The sequence below is a fragment of the Salvelinus fontinalis genome, chromosome 3 (genome assembly GCF_029448725.1).
Source record: "Salvelinus fontinalis isolate EN_2023a chromosome 3, ASM2944872v1, whole genome shotgun sequence".
NCBI classification, from domain to species: Eukaryota; Metazoa; Chordata; class Actinopteri; order Salmoniformes; family Salmonidae; genus Salvelinus; species Salvelinus fontinalis.
In genome coordinates this window covers 71,064,395-71,085,369 of record NC_074667.1, presented here as the reverse complement: position 1 = coordinate 71,085,369, position 20,975 = coordinate 71,064,395, and the positions used below count along the sequence as shown (strand labels likewise).

General features: G+C 46.0%; 1 protein-coding gene across 1 annotated transcript in view; it reads left to right on the top strand.

Moving 5' to 3' along the window:
* The window catches only part of LOC129851377 (inositol hexakisphosphate kinase 1-like), a 129,460-nt gene extending 124,367 nt beyond the window's left edge, over positions 1 to 5,093 (top strand). Inside the window, exon 7 of the mRNA XM_055917880.1 lies at positions 3,087 to 5,093. Within this exon, the coding sequence (XP_055773855.1) occupies positions 3,087 to 3,776 (690 nt within the window). The 3' untranslated portion in view covers positions 3,777 to 5,093. The remainder of the gene's footprint in view (positions 1 to 3,086) is intronic.
* Positions 5,094 to 20,975: the final 15,882 nt, after the last annotated feature.

The following is a 20,975-nucleotide window of genomic DNA, read 5'->3' as shown; positions in this document are numbered from 1 at the left end:
CCCGTAGATTCTGAGGTTGTCTTGTCTCTAGACACAGTAGCTCCGACTACCCCGTAGATTCTGAGGCTGTCTTGTCTCTAGACACAGTTGATCCGACTACCCCGTAGATTCTGAGGTTGTCTCTAGACACAGTAGCCCCGACTACCCCGTAGATTCTGAGGTTGTCTCTAGACACAGTAGCTCCGACTACGCCGTAGATTCTGAGGTTGTCTCTAGACACAGTAGCTCCGACTACCCCGTAGATTCTGAGGTTGTCTCTAGACACAGTAGCTCCGACTACCCCGTAGATTCTGAGGTTGTCTCTAGACACAGTAGCTCCGACTACCCCGTAGATTCTGAGGTTGTCTTGTCTCTAGACACAGTTGCTCCGACTACCCCGTAGATTCTGAGGTTGTCTCTAGACACAGTAGCTCTGACTACGCCGTAGATTCTGAGGTTGTCTCTAGACACAGTAGCTCCGACTACGCCGTAGATTCTGAGGTTGTCTTGTCTCTAGACACAGTAGCTCCGACTACGCCGTAGATTCTGAGGTTGTCTCTAGACACAGTAGCTCCGACTACCCCGTAGATTCTGAGGTTGTCTTGTCTCTAGACACAGTAGCTCCGACTACCCCGTAGATTCTGAGGTTGTCTTGTCTCTAGACACAGTAGCTCCGACTACGCCGTAGATTCTGAGGTTGTCTCTAGACACAGTAGCTCCGACTACCCCGTAGATTCTGAGGTTGTCTCTAGACACAGTAGCTCCGACTACGCCGTAGATTCTGAGGTTGTCTCTAGACACAGTAGCTCCGACTACCCCGTAGATTCTGAGATTGTCTCTAGACACAGTAGCTCCGACTACCCCGTAGATTCTGAGGTTGTCTCTAGACACAGTAGCTCCGACTACCCCGTAGATTCTGAGGTTGTCTCTAGACACAGTAGCTCCGACTACGCCGTAGATTCTGAGGTTGTCTCTAGACACAGTAGCTCCGACTACGCCGTAGATTCTGAGGTTGTCTCTAGACACAGTAGCCCCGACTACCCCGTAGATTCTGAGGTTGTCTCTAGACACAGTAGCTCCGACTACCCCGTAGATTCTGAGGTTGTCTCCAGACACAGTAGCTCCGACTACCCCGTAGATTCTGAGGTTGTCTTGTCTCTAGACACAGTAGCTCCGACTACGCTGTAGATTCTGAGGTTGTCTTGTCTCTAGACACAGTAGCTCCGACTACCCCGTAGATTCTGAGGTTGTCTTGTCTCTAGACACAGTAGCTCCGACTACCCCGTAGATTCTGAGGTTGTCTTGTCTCTAGACACAGTAGCTCCGACTACCCCGTAGATTCTGAGGTTGTCTCTAGACAACGTAGCTCCGACTACCCCGTAGATTCTGAGGTTGTCTCTAGACACAGTAGCTCCGACTACCCCGTAGATTCTGAGGTTGTCTCTAGACACAGTAGCTCCGACTACCCCGTAGATTCTGAGGTTGTCTCTAGACACAGTAGCCCCGACTACCCCGTAGATTCTGAGGTTGTCTCTAGACACAGTAGCTCCGACTACGCCGTAGATTCTGAGGTTGTCTCTAGACACAGTAGCTCCGACTACGCCGTAGATTCTGAGGTTGTCTCTAGACACAGTAGCTCCGACTACCCCGTAGATTCTGAGGTTGTCTCCAGACACAGTAGCTCCGACTACCCCGTAGATTCTGACGTTGTCTTGTCTCTAGACACAGTAGCTCCGACTACGCTGTAGATTCTGAGGTTGTCTTGTCTCTAGACACAGTAGCTCCGACTACCCCGTAGATTCTGAGGTTGTCTTGTCTCTAGACACAGTAGCTCCGACTACCCCGTAGATTCTGAGGTTGTCTCTAGACAACGTAGCTCCGACTACCCCGTAGATTCTGAGGTTGTCTCTAGACACAGTAGCTCCGACTACCCCGTAGATTCTGAGGTTGTCTCTAGACACAGTAGCTCCGACTACCCCGTAGATTCTGAGGTTGTCTCTAGACACAGTAGCCCCGACTACCCCGTAGATTCTGAGGTTGTCTCTAGACACAGTAGCTCCGACTACGCCGTAGATTCTGAGGTTGTCTCTAGACACAGTAGCTCCGACTACGCCGTAGATTCTGAGGTTGTCTCTAGACACAGTAGCTCCGACTACCCCGTAGATTCTGAGGTTGTCTCCAGACACAGTAGCTCCGACTACCCCGTAGATTCTGACGTTGTCTTGTCTCTAGACACAGTAGCTCCGACTACGCTGTAGATTCTGAGGTTGTCTTGTCTCTAGACACAGTAGCTCCGACTACCCCGTAGATTCTGAGGTTGTCTCTAGACACAGTAGCTCTGACTACCCCGTAGATTCTGAGGTTGTCTTGTCTCTAGACACAGTAGCCCCGACTACCCCGTAGATTCTGAGGTTGTCTCTAGACACAGTAGCTCCGACTACCCCGTAGATTCTGAGGTTGTCTCTAGACACAGTAGCCCCGACTACCCCGTAGATTCTGAGGTTGTCTCTAGACACAGTAGCTCCGACTACCCCGTAGATTCTGAGGTTGTCTCTAGACACAGTAGCTCCGACTACCCCGTAGATTCTGAGGTTGTCTCTAGACACAGTAGCTCTGACTATGGTCCAGGTCTAACCTCTGTTCTCTCTGTGGTTCTATGGTCCAGGTCTAACCTCTGTTCTCTCTGTGGTTCTATGGTCCAGGTCTAACCTCTGTTCTCTCTGTGGTTCTATGGTCCAGGTCTAACCTCTGTTCTCTCTGTGGTTCTATGGTCCAGGTCTAACCTCTGTTCTCTCTGTGGTTCTATGGTCCAGGTCTAACCTCTGTTCTCTCTGTGGTTCTATGGTCCAGGTCTAACCTCTGTTCTCTCTGTGGTTCTATGGTCCAGGTCTAACCTCTGTTCTCTCTGTGGTTCTATGGTCCAGGTCTAACCTCTGTTCTCTCTGTGGTTCTATGGTCCAGGTCTAACCTCTGTTCTCTCTGTGGTTCTATGGTCCAGGTCTAACCTCTGTTCTCTCTGGTTCTATGGTCCAGGTCTAACCTCTGTTCTCTCTGTGGTTCTATGGTCCAGGTCTAACCTCTGTTCTCTCTGTGGTTCTATGGTCCAGGTGTACCAGATGGATACGGGCCACTATCTGTGCAGGAACAAGTACTACGGCCGCAGCCTGTCCATCGAGGGTTTCCGCCACGCCCTCCACCAATACCTGCACAACGGGGCGTCGCTCAGGAAGGACCTGTTTGAGCCCATGCTGTGTAAACTACGTAGCCTGAAGGCCGTTCTGGAGAGACAGATCACCTACCGTTTCTACTCATCCTCCCTGCTCATCATCTATGAGGGGAAGGAGCCTGAGCTGGCCCACGTCTGGCAGAAAGCACCACGGCTTGTACCACAGCCAGCCGCTGAGATGCCCTCCGAGAAGGAGGAGGTGGTGCTGGTCAAACCAGGAGTTGGAATGAGTGTCCAGGGACCGGGGTTACTATTGGGTCTCCAAACGGTCCAGAGACCGATCGAAGAACCCCTCCAGCTCCCGCAGTCTCTCCTACCACCACCACACTGCCCCACCACCCCTCCACAGCCACAGCAGCCTCTCTCGGACCCTCACCGCCCACCTCGTCCTCAAACCCGCCCCTCCAGCCCTAGCATCAGTGTGGACGTCCGCATGATAGACTTTGCCCACAGCACCTTCAAAGGTTTCCGTGACGACCAGACGGTGCACGACGGGCCGGACCGAGGCTACGTGTTTGGTTTGGAGAGCCTCATCAAGATCTTGGAGGGCATAAAGGAGGAGAACCTGTAGCAGTAGAACCTGTAGCGGTAGAACCTGTAGCGGTAGAACCTGGGACTGACACATTGGATGTGTCTCAAAGGGTATTCCCTATTCCCTTTATAGTGCACTACTTTTGACCAGGGCCCACGGGGCTCTTTGACCAGAGCCCACGGGGCCCTTTGACCAGGGCCCACGGGGCTCTTTGACCAGGGCCCACGGGGCTCTTTGACCAGGGCCCACGGGGCTCTTTGACCAGGGCCCACGGGGCTCTTTGACCAGGGCCCACGGGGCTCTTTGACCAGGGCCCACATGGCTCGGGTCAAAACAAGTGCACTGTGTAGGGAATAGGGTACCATTTGGAACGTACCAATGGCCTTCGTTCAGGAGAAGAGAACCCGTAGCGGTAACCTGACACATCTTCATCCTGCGTCTTCAGATCTGTCCACCCTCCTCATCCTCCTCCTCTCCTAAAGTGCTACTACCCCTATCCTTGATGATGACATTTGGAGAAGGAAAGAAAAGGTCAGAATGAATATGAAAACAAGAAGAACCTGGGTGATGGAGTGGAGTCTGACTGTAAAGGTTAAAGGTCATGACCGTAGGCTGTAAAGGTCACTCCTCTCTGACTGTTGTGCTCCTTCTAGATTAGACTCATGAGAAACGTACAGGGAGCATCTACAGTCCTGTTATATCCTCTCTGCTAGATTAGACTCATGAGAAACGTACAGGGAGCATCTACAGTCCTGCTATATCCTCTCTGCTAGATTAGACTCATGAGAAACATACAGGGAGCATCTACAGTCCTGTTATATCCTCTCTGCTAGGTTAGACTCATGAGAAACGTACAGGGAGCATCTACAGTCCTGTTATATCCTCTCTGCTAGATTAGACTCATGAGAAACGTACAGGGAGCATCTACAGTCCTGTTATATCCTCTCTGCTAGATTAGACTCATGAGAAACGTACAGGGAGCATCTACAGTCCTGTTACGTCCTCCTGCACAGAGATGGCTGCCATTCCTCTGAAGGAAAAACAGAGGGAAAATGTCTGTTTGCCTTGTGGGTTTGTCGCCGCTATGTGGCCAGCTGAAGTATTGCAGGGTTTGGTTTGAAAGTAAAGCAGCTACTGCTCAGGGCAAGTCCAGGTCCAGGGCCTTTTCTTTGTCTCAAATGTCAACCCTATTCCCATTATAGTGTGCTACTTTGGACCAGGGCCCATAGGGAAACCCATAAGGCTCTGGTCTAAAGTAGTGAACTATATAGGGAATAGTGCCATTTTTGCCCGTCTCTGGTGTGGGACTGGTACAGGGAAGAGGTACCCGTCTATCTGTGTGTGTTGAGGGTTGGTGGGGACAGTGGGTGGGTGGGTTGGGTTAGCGTGGGGTCTTGGGGAAAGGGACTTAGCTAAGTCCCTTACAGCAGTATTCCTATCAGGGCTTAAAAAGAAAAAGGAGCTTTCTTACAGGCTGATGTTAGAGATAAGAGCTTTACTGTAAAACAAAGAAAGGAGCTTACAGGTTGCTGTTAGAGATGAGAGCTTTACTGTAAAACAAAGAAAGGAGCTTACAGGTTGCTGTTAGAGATGAGAGCTTTACTGTAAAACAAAGAAAGGAGCTTACAGGTTGCTGTGAGAGATGAGAGCTTTACTGTAAAACAAAGAAAGGAGATTTCTTACAGGCTGCTGTTAGAGATGAGAGCTTTACTGTAAAACAAAGAAGGGAGCTTTCTTACAGGCTGCTGTTAGAGATGAGAGCTTTACTGTAAAACAAGGAAAGGAGCTTTCTTACAGGCTGCTGTGAGAGATGAGAGCTTTACTGTAAAACAAGAAAGAGCAGATTTCTTACAGGCTGCTGTGAGAGATGAGAGCTTTACTGTAAAACAAAGAAGGGAGGTAAAGGGTTAATACTTGGCTCTGCCTCTGGATAAAATAAGTTTAAAAATAAATACAACCCATGTGTGGCTGAAATAGCACCCTATTCCCTATCTAGTGCACTACTTTTGACCAGAGCCCTATGGGTTTCCCTATGCCCTATGGGACCTGGTCATAAGTAGTGACCTACATGGGTAATAGGGTGCAATTAAGGGACGCAACCTTCAGGCTGAAATACCACACTGCTCTGTCTGTCTGCCTGTCTGTCTGTGTCTGCCTGTCTGTGTCTGTCTGCCTGCCTGCCTGTTTGTCTGTCTGCCTGTCTGTGTCTGTCTGTGTCTGTCTGTCTGTCTGCCTCTGTCTGTCTGTCTGCCTGTGTCTGTCTGTCTGTCTGTCTGCCTGTCTCTGTCTGTCTCTGTCTGTCTGTCTCTGTCTGTCTCTGTCTGTCTCTGTCTGTCTGCCTGTCTGCCTGTCTGTGCCTGTCTGTCTGTGCCTGTCTGTCTGTCTGTCTGTCTGTCTGTCTGTGTCTGCCTGTCTGCCTGCCTGCCTGTCTGCCTGTCTGTCTGTGCCTGTCTGTCTGTCTGTCTGTGTCTGCCTGCCTGTTTGTCTGTCTGCCTGTCTGTCTGCCTGTCTGTCTGTCTGCCTGTCTGTCTGCCTGTCTGTGTCTGTCTGTGTCTGTCTGTGTCTGTCTGCCTCTGTCTGTCTGTCTGCCTGTCTGTCTCTGTCTGTCTGTCTCTGTCTGTCTCTGTCTGTCTGTCTGTGCCTGTCTGTCTGTGCCTGTCTGTCTGTGCCTGTCTGTCTGTCTGTGTCTGCCTGTCTGCCTGCCTGTCTGTCTGCCTGTCTGCCTGTCTGTCTGCCTGTCTGTCTGTCTGCACACGGTCATCTAATTTAGAAACTGGTCTGTTATATGTTGTTGCTTTTTATACTCATCTCTCTTATTCCAAAAGAGTAACCGACCGTTTCATTTTAAAGAATATTATTATTTAAATATATTTTCTTCCTGATCTTGGTCAGTCCCTCCCTCTACCAGTGTCTGGTATTTAGGCCGGTCCCAGCCCAGGTATGCCATTGGGACTCCGTCATCTTTACAACTTTCTCTGATTTTATGATCCTGAAAATATCAAATATCTCTTTCCTTTTTTTTCTTTCTTTTTTTCACTGTTGAAGGTGAATTGAAAGCATCAAAGCATGATTATTTTAATATATTTTTTTAAATGTTATAGTACTTATTTTCTTCTGGGGGCGTTTAAGTCACGTCAAGGGGCGGATTTATCGCCAGACCTGGGTTCAAATGATTTCATATACTTTAAGCAGGGCTTGATTGAGCTTGCATGGTAAAATTAAACAAATAGAATAGTCACAAAAGTGCAAACCCTACCCGTGATCTGGAACAACAGGCAGACTGAAGTAAACACTCAAAGCATTTAAAATATTTTCAAGTAGTATATGAACCCAGGTTTGCTAGTCTCTCACCACCGATACACAGTGAACCCTTGTCCTCCATTTTAGTGTAGCAAAAAGTTAGTAAGAGACTGTCCACTCTTCCCTCACCACTCTCTCTCTCTTCTCGTCCTCTTCTGTGTCCTCCCTTTGTCCCCCAGCCTACTCACCATGGAGTGTGAGGCAGTCATTTGGTTAGGATGTCTCTCTGTCTAGATTGGTTGTAGAATGTTGCACTGTAGCCATGAATCATAACAGTTCATGTGGATCATTGTTCGCCCTCTGCTCTGGCAGGATGCAGGTCTGGTCTTTTTTCAGTTGAATATCACTGATAGGTGTGTACATTTCTGGTAACTTTCCCCAAATGTGTGAAGAACAGGAAGGCCCTCACACACTGTTGATGCTCCCACAGCTTTATTGACAACGTTTCAATCCGACACAGCCCAGCAACGACGGTTTAAAGACGTGCGTATGACCACAAACCTTTCTAATAAACGTTCCCAAAATTCCCAGGTTTTCGAGAAATTCCAGTTGGAAGGTTCCCAGAATCAAGATGGCGTAAGCAGGAAATCAGGAATCCTCCTATCAATAGTTCTGGAAAAACCTTTGGGTTTTTTGAGGAAGTTACCAGAACTTTGCAAACCCTACTGTGACTAAAAGCACTACTGTGCTATAATATTTTATTATTAAGTCTATCTATGCTCTAATTCTACACAAGCACATGATCTGACTTTTTGATGTGGCCAGAATTGTAAAAAGCACTTATTACTACTGCAGTAGTAACAAAACAGAACTGTTGAATCACTGACTAAGGTTTAGAGATGAATATACTACATTCTATTCTGATTCTAGAACCAATTCTATCTACTACATTCTATTCTGATTCTAGAACCAATTCTATCTACTACATTCTATTCTGATTCTAGAACCAATTCTATCTACTGCGTTCTATTCTGATTCTAGAACCAATTCTATTGGGTTCTATTTGTGTTTAGATTTGTGATCCCTTGTTTCTGGATAATGCCATTTAAAGTCAAGTCACTCTCCGCCACAACTGTTTAAAGAGCTGCGTCATCGTCTGCTGACCCCCAGAGTTCCAAACTCATTCTTATTTATTCAATACCTTTTTTTCTTCATACTCTTATTAATATGGGAAAAATATGATAATGGCATTTCCACCTGTTGGTGAAGGAAGACCTGTCTATCAGTCTACTTGGCAGGGCTTTGTAATGTGTTATCGTCCAGAAACACATTGTTCTGGTTCATTAACCCAAAGAAATGCTTTGGGGGAATAACATGGGTTTAGATGGAAGGAAAAAACAATTTCAAGATGCCCAAAGAAATGTATTTTCAAAGCAGCTTGCTAGACATATATTACCATCTTCCAACAAAAAAAAAGAAAAGGAAAAAGTGTTATCTTAATTTGTTTTAACCTTTTAAAAAAGGGGGTATTTGCCTAAAATGAAGTTTCCTCAAGGAAAATGTGTTTTTAGTTTGCAGCCAAACAAACCACCAGAGACGACTTCTGCGTCCCAAATGGTACCCTATTCCCTATATAGTGCACTACTTTAGACCAGAGCCCTATTCCCTATATAGTGTACTACTTTAGACCAGAACCCTATTCCCTATAGTGTACTACTTGTATTTTATTTATTTAACCTTTATTTAACTAGGTAAGTCAATTAAGAACAAATTCTTATTTACAACGAAGGCCAAACTCGGACGACGCTGGGCCAATTGTGTGCCGCCCTATAGGACTCCCAATCACGGTCGGTTGTGATACAGCCTGGAATCGAACCCGGGTCTGTACTGACACCTCTTTAGCACTGAGATGCAGTACCACTCGGGAGCCCAATGGTCCCTGGTCTAAAGTAGTGCACTATATAGGGAATAGGGTGCCCATTTAGAACAAAGATAATGGAATATACTAATCAAAAATGTTATAAAAGAATGTAAGAAGAATCCACATGAGTCTATAAAGGGATCTGGAAGAAGTAGTGAGAATTCTTCCTCTGTGGTTGATGTTATCAGTGTTTCCATAGATCTGAGAAATTACTTGTAGAAGAAAATATATATATATTACCCGAGAGTATCTTTTTCCTTCTGTTGTTGTTGCATGGATGGATATTTTTTTAAGAATTATAATATGACCTCTTTATGACAACATTGAATGTGAGCTATAAAACATTTATTTAAGAAACAAATGTTTCTGTGTCGTTTTTTTGTCTCTTATTTTGTATTTCATTCTTACTGTCTAAAAACAACTGCTACACGTTTCAACTGCTAGAGTCTTCTTCGTGCTGCTAGAGTCTTCTTCGTGCTGCTAGAGTCTTCTTCGTGCTGCTAGAGTCTTCTTCGTGCTGCTAGAGTCTTCTTCGTGCTGCTCGAGTCTTCTTCGTGCTGCTAGAGTCTTCTTCGTGCTGCTAGAGTCTTCTTCGTGCTGCTCGAGTCTTCTTCGTGCTGCTAGAGTCTTCTTCGTGCTGCTCGAGTCTTCTTCGTGCTGCTCGAGTCTTCTTCGTGCTGCTCGAGTCTTCTTCGTGCTGCTCGAGTCTTCTTCGTGCTGCTCGAGTCTTCTTCGTGCTGCTAGAGTCTTCTTCGTGCTGCTAGAGTCTTCTTCGTGCTGCTAGAGTCTTCTTCGTGCTGCTAGAGTCTTCTTCGTGCTGCTAGAGTCTTCTTCGTGCTGCTAGAGTCTTCTTCGTGCTGCTAGAATCTTCTTCGTGCTGCTAGAGTCTTCTTCGTGCTGCTCGAGTCTTCTTCGTGCTGCTCGAGTCTTCTTCGTGCTGCTCGAGTCTTCTTCGTGCTGCTCGAGTCTTCTTCGTGCTGCTCGAGTCTTCTTCGTGCTGCTCGAGTCTTCTTCGTGCTGCTCGAGTCTTCTTCGTGCTGCTCGAGTCTTCTTCGTGCTGCTCGAGTCTTCTTCGTGCTGCTCGAGTCTTCTTCGTGCTGCTCGAGTCTTCTTCGTGCTGCTCGAGTCTTCTTCGTGCTGCTCGAGTCTTCTTCGTGCTGCTCGAGTCTTCGTCGTGCTGCTCGAGTCTTCGTCGTGCTGCTCGAGTCTTATTCGTGCTGCTCGAGTCTTATTCGTGCTGCTCGAGTCTTATTCGTGCTGCTCGAGTCTTATTCGTGCTGCTCGAGTCTTATTCGTGCTGCTCGAGTCTTCGTCGTGCTGCTCGAGTCTTCGTCAGGCTGTCTTATTCATGCTGCTAGAGTCTTATTCGTGCTGCTAGAGTCTTCATCATGCTGCTAATCTTCACGCTGCCTGAAGACTAGCAGTCAAAATGCATTGCAGTTGTGTGTCCTGATTTGAAACATACCATAGGCTGATCTGAACCTTCTATAAGTACAGTTGAAGTCGGAAGTTTACATACACCTTAGCCAAATACATTTAAACTCAGTTTTTCACAATTCCTGACATTTAATTGAATGGTCAGTTAGGATCACCACTTTATTTTAAGAATATGAAGTGTCAGAATAATAGTAGAGAGAATTATTTATTTCAGCTTTTATTTCTTTCATCACATTCCCAGAGGGTCAGAAGTTTACATATACTCAATTAGTATTTGGTAGCATTGCCTTTAAATTGTTTAACTTGGGTCAAATGTTTCTGGTAGCCTTCCACAACCTTCCCACAATAAGTTGGGTGAATTTTGTCCCATTCCTCCTGACAGAGCTGTTGTAACTGAGTCAGGTTTGCAGGCCTCCTTGCTCGCACACGCTTTTTCAGTTCTGCCCACAAATCTTCAATAGGATTGAGGTCAGGGCTTTGTGATGGCCACTCCAATACCTCGACTTTGTTGTCCTTAAGCCATTTTGCCACAACTTTGGAAGTATAATTGGGGTCATTGTCCATTTGGAAGACCCATTTGCGACCAAGCTTTAACTTCCTGACTGATGTCTTGAGATGTTGCTTCAATATATCCACATAATTTTCCTTTCCTCATGATGCCATCAATTTTATGAAATCAAATCAAAGTTTATTTGTCACGTGCGCTGAATACATCAGGGTAGACCTTAGAGTGAAATGCTTACCTACAGGCTCTAACCAATAGTGCAAAAAAGGTGTTATGTGAACAAAAGGTAGGTAAAGAAATTAAACAACAGTAAAAAGACAGGCTATATACAGTCGAGAGGCTATATACAGTAGAGAGGCTATATACAGTAGCGAGGCTATATACAGTAGCGGGGCTATATACAGTAGCGGGGCTATATACAGTAGCGAGGCTATATACAGTAGCGAGGCTATATACAGTCGAGAGGCTCTATACAGTCGAGAGGCTCTATACAGTCGAGAGGCTCTATACAGTCGAGAGGCTCTATACAGTCGAGAGGCTCTATACAGTCGAGAGGCTCTATACAGTCGAGAGGCTCTATACAGTCGAGAGGCTACATACAGTCGAGAGGCTACATACAGTAGAGAGGCTACATACAGTAGAGAGGCTACATACAGTAGAGAGGCTACATACAGTAGAGAGGCTACATACAGTAGAGAGGCTCTATACAGTAGAGAGGCTCTATACAGTAGAGAGGCTCTATACAGTAGAGAGGCTCTATACAGTAGAGAGGCTCTATACAGTAGAGAGGCTCTATACAGTCGCGAGGCTCTATACAGTAGCGGGGCTCTATACAGTAGCGGGGCTCTATACAGTAGCGGGGCTATATACAGTAGCGGGGCTATATACAGTAGCGGGGCTATATACAGTAGCGGGGCTATATACAGTAGCGGGGCTATATACAGTAGCGGGGCTATATACAGTCGAGAGGCTCTATACAGTCGAGAGGCTCTATACAGTCGAGAGGCTCTATACAGTCGAGAGGCTCTATACAGTCGAGAGGCTCTATACAGTCGAGAGGCTCTATACAGTCGAGAGGCTACATACAGTCGAGAGGCTACATACAGTCGAGAGGCTACATACAGTCGAGAGGCTACATACAGTCGAGAGGCTACATACAGTCGAGAGGCTACATACAGTCGAGAGGCTACATACAGTAGAGAGGCTCTATACAGTAGAGAGGCTCTATACAGTAGAGAGGCTCTATACAGTAGAGAGGCTCTATACAGTAGAGAGGCTCTATACAGTAGAGAGGCTCTATACAGTAGAGAGGCTCTATACAGTAGAGAGGCTCTATACAGTAGAGAGGCTCTATACAGTAGAGAGGCTCTATACAGTAGAGAGGCTCTATACAGTAGAGAGGCTCTATACAGTAGAGAGGCTCTATACAGTAGAGAGGCTCTATACAGTAGAGAGGCTCTATACAGTAGAGAGGCTCTATACAGTCGAGAGGCTCTATACAGTCGAGAGGCTCTATACAGTCGAGAGGCTCTATACAGTCGAGAGGCTCTATACAGTCGAGAGGCTCTATACAGTCGAGAGGCTCTAGACAGTCGAGAGGCTCTAGACAGTCGAGAGGCTCTAGACAGTCGAGAGGCTCTAGACAGTCGAGAGGCTCTAGACAGTCGAGAGGCTCTAGACAGTCGAGAGGCTCTAGACAGTCGAGAGGCTCTAGACAGTCGAGAGGCTACATACAGTCGAGAGGCTACATACAGTCGAGAGGCTACATACAGTCGAGAGGCTACATACAGTAGAGAGGCTCTATACAGTAGAGAGGCTCTATACAGTCGAGAGGCTATATACAGTCGAGAGGCTATATACAGTCGAGAGGCTCTAGACAGTCGAGAGGCTCTAGACAGTCGAGAGGCTCTAGACAGTCGAGAGGCTATATACAGTCGAGAGGCTATATACAGTCGAGAGGCTATATACAGTCGAGAGGCTATATACAGTCGAGAGGCTACATACAGTCGAGAGGCTCTATACAGTAGTGAGGCTCTATACAGTAGAGAGGCTCTATACAGTAGAGGCTATAGACAGTCAAGAGGCTATATACAGTCGAGAGGCTAGATACAGACACTGGTTAGTCAGGCTGATTGAGGTAGTATGTACATGTAGATATGGTTAAAGTGACTATGCATATATGATGAACAGAGAGTAGGTAGCGTAAAAGAGGGGTTGGCGGGTGGTGGGTGGGACACAATTTATTTTGTTTTTTTATTTCACCTTTATTTAACCAGGTAGGCTAGTTGAGAACAAGTTCTCATTTGCAACTGTGACCTGGCCAAGACAAAGCATAGCAGTGTGAACAGACAACAACACAGAGTTACACATGGAGTAAACAATAAACAAGTCAATAACATGGTAGAAAAAAAGAGAATCTATATACAATGTGTGCAAAAGGCATGAGGTAGGCAATAAATCGAATAATTACAATTTAGCAGATTAACACTGGAGTGATAAATCATCAGATGATCATGTGCAAGAAGAGATACTGGTGTGCAAAAGTGCAGAAAAGTAAAATAAATAAAAGCAGTATGGGGGTGAGGTAGGTAAATTGGGTGGGTAGTTTACAGATGGACTATGTACAGCTGCAGCGATCGGTTAGCTGCTCGGATAGCAGATTTTTAAAGTTGTTGAGGGAGATAAAAGTCTCCAACTTCAGAGATTTTTGCAATTCGTTCCAGTCGCAGGCAGCAGAGAACTGGAAGGAAAGGCGTCCAAATGAGGTTTTGGCTTTAGGGATGATCAGTGAGATACACCTGCTGGAGCGCGTGCTACGGGTGGGTGTAGCCATCGTGACCAGTGAACTGAGATAAGGCGGCACTTTACCTAGCATAGCCTTGTAGATGACCTGGAGCCAGTGGGTCTGACGACGAACATGTAGCGAGGGCCAGCCGACTAGGGCATACAGGTCGCAGTGGTGGGTCGTATAAGGTGCTTTAGTAACAAAACGGATGGCACTGTGATAAACTGCATCCAGTTTGCTGAGTAGAGTATTGGAGGCTATTTTGTAGATGACATCGCCGAAGTCGAGGATCGGTAGGATAGTCAGTTTTACTAGGGTAAGTTTGGCGGCGTGAGTGAAGGAGGCTTTGTTCCGGAATAGAAAGCCGACTCTAGATTTGATTTTGGATTGCCCGGTTAGCCAATGAAGTGCACCAGTCCCTCCTGCAGCAAAGCACCTCCACACCATGATGCTGCCACCCCCCTGCTTCACGGTTGGGATGGTTTTTTTCGGCTTGCAAGCCTCCCCCTTTTTCCTCCAAACATAACGATGGTCATTATGGCCAAACAGTTCTATTTTTGTTTCATCAGACCAGAGGACATTTCTCCAAAAAGCACAATCTTTGTCCCCATGTGCAGTTGCAAACCGTCATCTGGCTTTTTTATGGCGGTTTTGGAGCAGTGGCTTCTTCCTTGCTGAGCGGCCTTACAGGTTATATCGATATTGGACTCGTTTTACTGTGGATATAGTTACTTTTGTACCTGTTTCCTCCAGCATCTTCACAAGGTCCTTTGCTGTTGTTCTGGGATTGATTTGCACTTTTCGCACCAAAGTACGTTCATCTCTAGGAGACAGAACGCGTCTCCTTCCTGAGCGGTATGACGGCTGCGTGGTCCCATGGTGTTTATACTTGCGTACTATTGTTTGTACAGATGAACGTGGTACCTTCAGGCCTTTGGAAATTGCTCCCAAGGATGAACCAGACTAATGTCTCTAAAAACATTTCTGAGGATTTGGCTGATTTATTTTCATTTTCCCATGATGTCAAGCAAAGAGGTACTGAGTTTGAAGGTAGGCCATGAAATACACCCACAGGTACACCTCCAATTGACTCAAATTATGTATATTAGCCTATCAGAAGCTTCTAAAGCCATGACATAATTTTCTCGAATTTTCCAAGCTGTTTAAAGGCACAGTCAACTTAGTGTATGTAAACTTCTGACCTACTTGAATTGTGATACAGTGAAATAATCTGTCTGTAAACAATTGTTGGAAAAATTACTTGCATCATTCACAAAGTAGATGTCCTAACCGACTTGCCAAAACTATAGTTTGTTAACAAGAAATGTGTGGAGTGGTTGAAAAACGAGTTTTAATGACTTCAACCTAAGTGTATGTAAACTTCCGACTTCAACTGTATATCACATTAAATATACCATAGGCTGATCTGATCCTTCTAGAAGTATCCTGATTAAGCAATAATACATGAAGCCATTCATGAAATGTCATTCTTTCACCAGAAGATAAGCAGGTTTTAGGAAAGGTCAGTCAGAGTGACCCGTAGGGGCTTTGTTTTTGATTCCCTGCATCTCGACAGAGCAGAAGAAGAAGCATTGTGGCTTTATAAATGATCAGGATCTGAATCAGAGAGCTTTGATAAAAGCAAAGCACCAATAAAAGGTGTTCATATCTGGAGTCTTGTTGGACATTGTGATTAGTTGCATCCGTAATGGGTTTGCAACCAAACGACCACCCCTCATCACTGTCAAACGCTCCCTACAACACTTCTGCGAGCAGGCCTTTCTCATTGACCTGGCTGGGGTATCCTGGAATGACAATGACCTCATCCCGTCAGTAGATGATGCCTGGCTATTCTTTAAAAGTGCCTTCCTCACCATCTTAAATAAGCATGCCCCATTCAAAAAATGTAGAACTAGGAATAGATATAGCCCATGGTTCACTCCAAACCTGTCTGCCCTTGACCAGCACAAAAACATCCTGTGGCGCACGGCATTAGCATCGAATAGCCCACACGATATGCAACTTTTCAGGGAAGTCAGGAACAAATATACACAGGCAGTTAGGAAAGCTAAGGCTAGCTTTTTCAAACAGAAATTTACATCCTGTAGTACTAACTCAAAAAAGTTCTGGGACACTGTAAAGTTCATGGAGAATAAGAGCACCTCCTCCCAGCTGCCCACTGCACTGAGGTTGGAAACACAGTCACCACCAATAAATCCACAATAATTGAGAATTTCAATAAGCATTTCTCTACGACTGGCCATGCTTTCCACCTGGCTACTCCTACCCCGGTCAACTGCCTGGCACCCCACACAGCAACTCGCCCAAGCCTCCCCCATTTCTCCTTCACCAAATCCAGATAGCTGATGTTCTGAAAGAGCTGCAAAATCTGGACCCATACAAATCAGCCGGGCTAGACAATCTGGGCCCTCTCTTTCTAAAAATATCTGCCAAAATTGTTGCAACCCCTATTACCAGTCTGTTTAAACTCTCGTATCGTCTGAGATTCCCAAAGATTGGAAAGCTGCCGCGGTCATCCTGCTCATCAAAGGGGAGACATTCTAGACCCAAACTGCTACAGACCTATATCTATCCTACCCTGCCTTTCTAAGGTCTTCGAAAGCCAAGTTAACAAACAGATTACCGACCATTTCGAATCCCACCGTACCTTCTCTGCTATGCAATCTGGTTTCAGAGCTGGTCATGGGTGTGCACCTCAGCCACACTCAAGATCCTAAACGACATAACTGCCATCGATAAGAGACATTACTGTGCAGCTGTATTCATCGACCTGGCCTAGGCTTTCGACTCTGTCAATCACCACATTCTTATCGGCAGACTCGACAGCCTTGGTTTCTCAAATGATTGCCTTGCCTGGTTCACCAACTACTTCTCAGATAGAGTTCAGTGTGTCAAATCGGAGGGCCTGCTGTCCGGACCTCTGGCAGTCTCTATGGGGGTGCCACAGGGTTCAATTCTCGGGCCGACTCTTTTCTCTGTATACATCAATGATGTTGCTCTTGCTGCTGGTGATTCTCTGATCCACCTCTACGCAGACGACACCATTCTGTATACTTCTGGCCCCTCTTCGGACACTGTGTTAACTAACCTCCAGACGAGCTTCAATGCCATACAACTCTCCTTCCGTGGCCTCCAACTGCTCTTAAACGCAAGTAAAGCTAAATGCATGCTCTTCAACCGATCACTGCCCGCACCTGCTCGCCCGTCCAGCATCACTACTCTGGACGGCTCTGACTTACAATACGTGGACAACTACAAATACCTGGGTGTCTGGTTAGACTGTAAACTCTCCTTCCAGACTCACATTAAGCATCTCCAATCCAAAGTTAAATCTAGAATCGGCTTCCTATTCCGCAACAAAGCCTCCTTCACTCATGCTGCCAAACATACCCTCGTAAAACTGACCATCCTACCGATCCTCGACTTCGGTGATGTCATTTACAAAATAGCCTCCAACACTCTACTCAACAAATTGGATGCAGTCTACCACAGTGCCATCCGTTCTGTCACCAAAGCCCCATACACTACCCACCATTGCGACCTGTACGCTCTCGTTGGTTGGCCATCGCTTCATACTTGTCGCCTAACCCACTGGCTACAGGTTATCTACAATTCTCTGCTTGGTAAACCCCCTCCTTATCTCAGCTCACTGGTCACCATAGCAGCACCCACTCGTAGCACGCGCTTCAGCAGGTATATTTCACTGGTCACCCCCAAAGCCAATGGTTGTCTTTCCTTTCAGTTCTCTGCTGCCAATGACTGTAACGAACTGCAAATCTCTGAAACTGGAGGCTCATATCTCCCTCACTAGCTTTATGCACCAGCTGTCAGAGCAGCTTACAGATCACTGCAACTGTACATAGCCCATCTGTAAACAGCCCATCCAATCTACCTCATCCCCATACTGTTTTTATTTATTTATATATCTTGCTCCTTTGCACCCCAGTATCTCTACTTGCACATTCATCTTCTGCACATCTACCATTCCAGTGTTTAATTGCTATATTGTAATTACTTCGCCACCATGGCCTATTTATTGCCTTAATTGTTTATGGTTCATTGAACAAGCATGGGAAACAGTGTTTGAACCCTTTACAATGAAGATCTGTGAAGTTATTTGGATTTTTACGAATTATCTTTGAAAGACAGGGTCCTGAAAAAGGGACGTTTCTTTTTTTGCTGAGTTTATTTGTCTAGCCATTTAACTGCATGAGAAATTCATAAAACTGTTCTAAGCATTCTTTGGCTTTTATAAACGGACAGTCAAGCTTGCTAGTTAAATAGCTAGCAAACTTAGAAGGTGAACCTTAGCGTTCTTGATGTGTCATTTAGCAGACACTCTTATCCAGAGTGACTTACAGGAGCAATTAGAGTTAAGTTTACTTACTCAAGGGCACAGACAGATTTTTTCACCTAGTTGGCTCAGGGATTCAAACCAGCAACCTTTTTGATTACTGGTTACTGGGGGTGCCTGAGTCTCATCACCTTTCAACTAGGGGAGGTACTTCCTCCATATTGCTGTCCTCTGGTTGGCTTGGAGGTGTTTCCTCCATATTGCTCTCCTCTGGTTGGCTTGGAGGTGTTTCCTCCATATTGCTGTCCTCTGGTTGGCTTGGAGGTGTTTCCTCCATATTGTTCTCCTCTGGTTGGCTTGGAGGTATTTCCTCCATATTGTTCTCCCCTGGTTGGCTTGGAGGTGTTTCCTCCATATTGCTGTCCTCTGGTTGGCTTGGAGGTGTTTCCTCCATATTGCTGTCCTCTGGTTGGCTTGGAGGTACTTCCTCCATATTGCTGTCCTCTGGTTGGCTTGGAGGTATTTCCTCCATATTGCTGTCCTCTGGTTGGCTTGGAGGTGTTTCCTCCATATTGCTGTCCTCTGGTTGGCTTGGAGGTACTTCCTCCATATTGCTGTCCTCTGGTTGGCTTGCAGGTACTTCCTCCATATTGCTGACACCTTACCCTTCCTTTCAGATCTACACAAGTGTCCAAGGATTAGAGGCTAGCCAGGCCACACACACTGTAACCACACGTTTACACATACGTCCCACCAGAGGGCGCCTCAGGACAAGCAGAAGAACAGGACTTTACACGCAGTAGGAATCCAGAGCATCAGCTTTGCCTTTTAGATCAAAATTAATAAGATTCTATGGACAGGACCTGATCCTAGATCAAGTTTATGAATACATGCCCTGTTCTAACCTGATTTAAATGGACAGGACCTGATCCTAGATCAGGTTTATGAATACATGCCCTGTTCTAACCTGATTTAAATGGACAGGACCTGATCCTAGATCAGGTTTATGAATACATGCCCTGTTCTAACCTGATTTAAATGGACAGGACCTGATCCTAGATCAGGTTTATGAATACATGCCCTGTTCTAACCTGATTTATATGGACAGGACCTGATCCTAGATCAGGTTTATGAATACATGCCCTGTTCTAACCTGATTTAAATGGACAGGACCTGATCCTAGATCAGGTTTATGAATACATGCCCTGTTCTAACCTGATTTATATGGACAGGACCTGATCCTAGATCAAGTTTATGAATACATGCCCTGTTTTAACCGGTCATTGCTCTGTGTACATTTACATTTTACATTTAAGTCATTTAGCAGACGCTCTTATCCAGAGCGACTTACAAATTGGGTCTCTCCAGGACCTTACAGCCAAATTGGGTCTCTCCAGGACCTTACAGCCTCGGGCCCAACTTGACCATCGGGGTGGGGGGTGGTTCTGGAGGAACGAGGTCAGGATAAAGACATGTACGGTACTGAAGGGGTCAAGGGTCAGGTCACACTCCTGGCTAGAGTCCTGCGTCGTAGGGTGGCGCTCCTCCTTAGGACAGTGGGTAAACAGAGAAGGACACACTCACTCTAATATATTTAGTTTGATATGGTCATATCATAAGGCAAAAGATTATTATGGTGAGTAGAGGACATACTGCCTTATCATCACGGTTCACTGCTCTGATGGGAATACATAGTGTAGCCTGGAGGCAGATATCATCGCACAGTACATGACACAATGGAATAGTCCCAAATGGCCAAATTAAGCGTACCTCAAACATGTTTTTAATAGTATTTCACAAACAAACGGAGTGTACAAAACATTTAAGGACACCTTCCTAATATTGAGTTGCACCCCTTGTTTTCTGTCAGAACAGCCTCCATTCGTCGGGGCGTTGGGACTCGACAAGATGTCGAAAGCGTTCCACAGGGATGCTGGTCCATGTTGACTCCCAATGCTTCCCACTGTTGTGTCAAGTTGGCTGGATGTCCATTCTTGATCAACACGGGAAACTGTTGAGTATGAAAAATCCAGCAGCATTGCAGTTCTTGACCCAAACCGGTGCGCCTGGCATCTACTACCATATCCCATTCAAAGGAACTTAAATCTTTGGTCTTGCCTATTCACCCTCGGATTGTATATGTGTCCCCTTCAATGTCTCAAGGCTTAAAAGTCCTTCTTTAACCTGTCTCCTCCCCTTCATCTACACTGATTGAAGTGGATTTAACAAGTGATATCAATAAAGGATCATAGATTTCACCTGGATTCACCTGGTCAGTCTGTGTCATGGAAAGAGCAGGTGTTCTTAATGTTTTGTCCACGATGTACATACAGCATGTGAGCCAGGTCTGATTGATCTATAACTGAATATCTAGTCAAATAAAACAGAAAATATGATGTTTCTTCCTGTCTTAATCATGTCTGTGTAGCGCTTTCTGTCCCTCACTGTCCTTGAAATCATTTTGAAAGTATTTCTCGTAATGTCCAGTAGCGCGACCCAGATCGGGGAGTAATGATTACTCCAACGTCAAGCCAAATCATCAAATGCACCTCTGCTCGATTGAAATATATTCTATCAATATATTGAATGTATTTTCCATTTCTACAGTATGTGACCCAGGTGTATGTCTTCTCTCTCAGGTGCGTATGGAGAACGTGACGGTCCTGGGGGAGGCTGTTATCGGGAACGATGAGCTCTACTTCAACGGTGCAAACGTGCAACGTAGGACCTCGGCACTTCAGTAGATCAGAAACAATTGGATGTTACAAGAAATATGGCGTCAGCTCCACCCCCGGACAATATGGCTGTACAGAAACCCAGCCTAAAACCCCAAACAGCAAGCAATGCAGGTGTAGAAGCACGGTGGCTAGGAGAAACTCCCTAGAAAGGCCAGAACCCAGGAAGAAACCTAGAGAGGAACCAGGCTCTGAGGGGTGGCCAGTCCTCTTCTGGCTGTGCCGGGTGGAGATTATAACAGAACATGGCCAAGATGTTCAAAATGTTCATAAATGACAAGCATGGTCAAATAATAATAA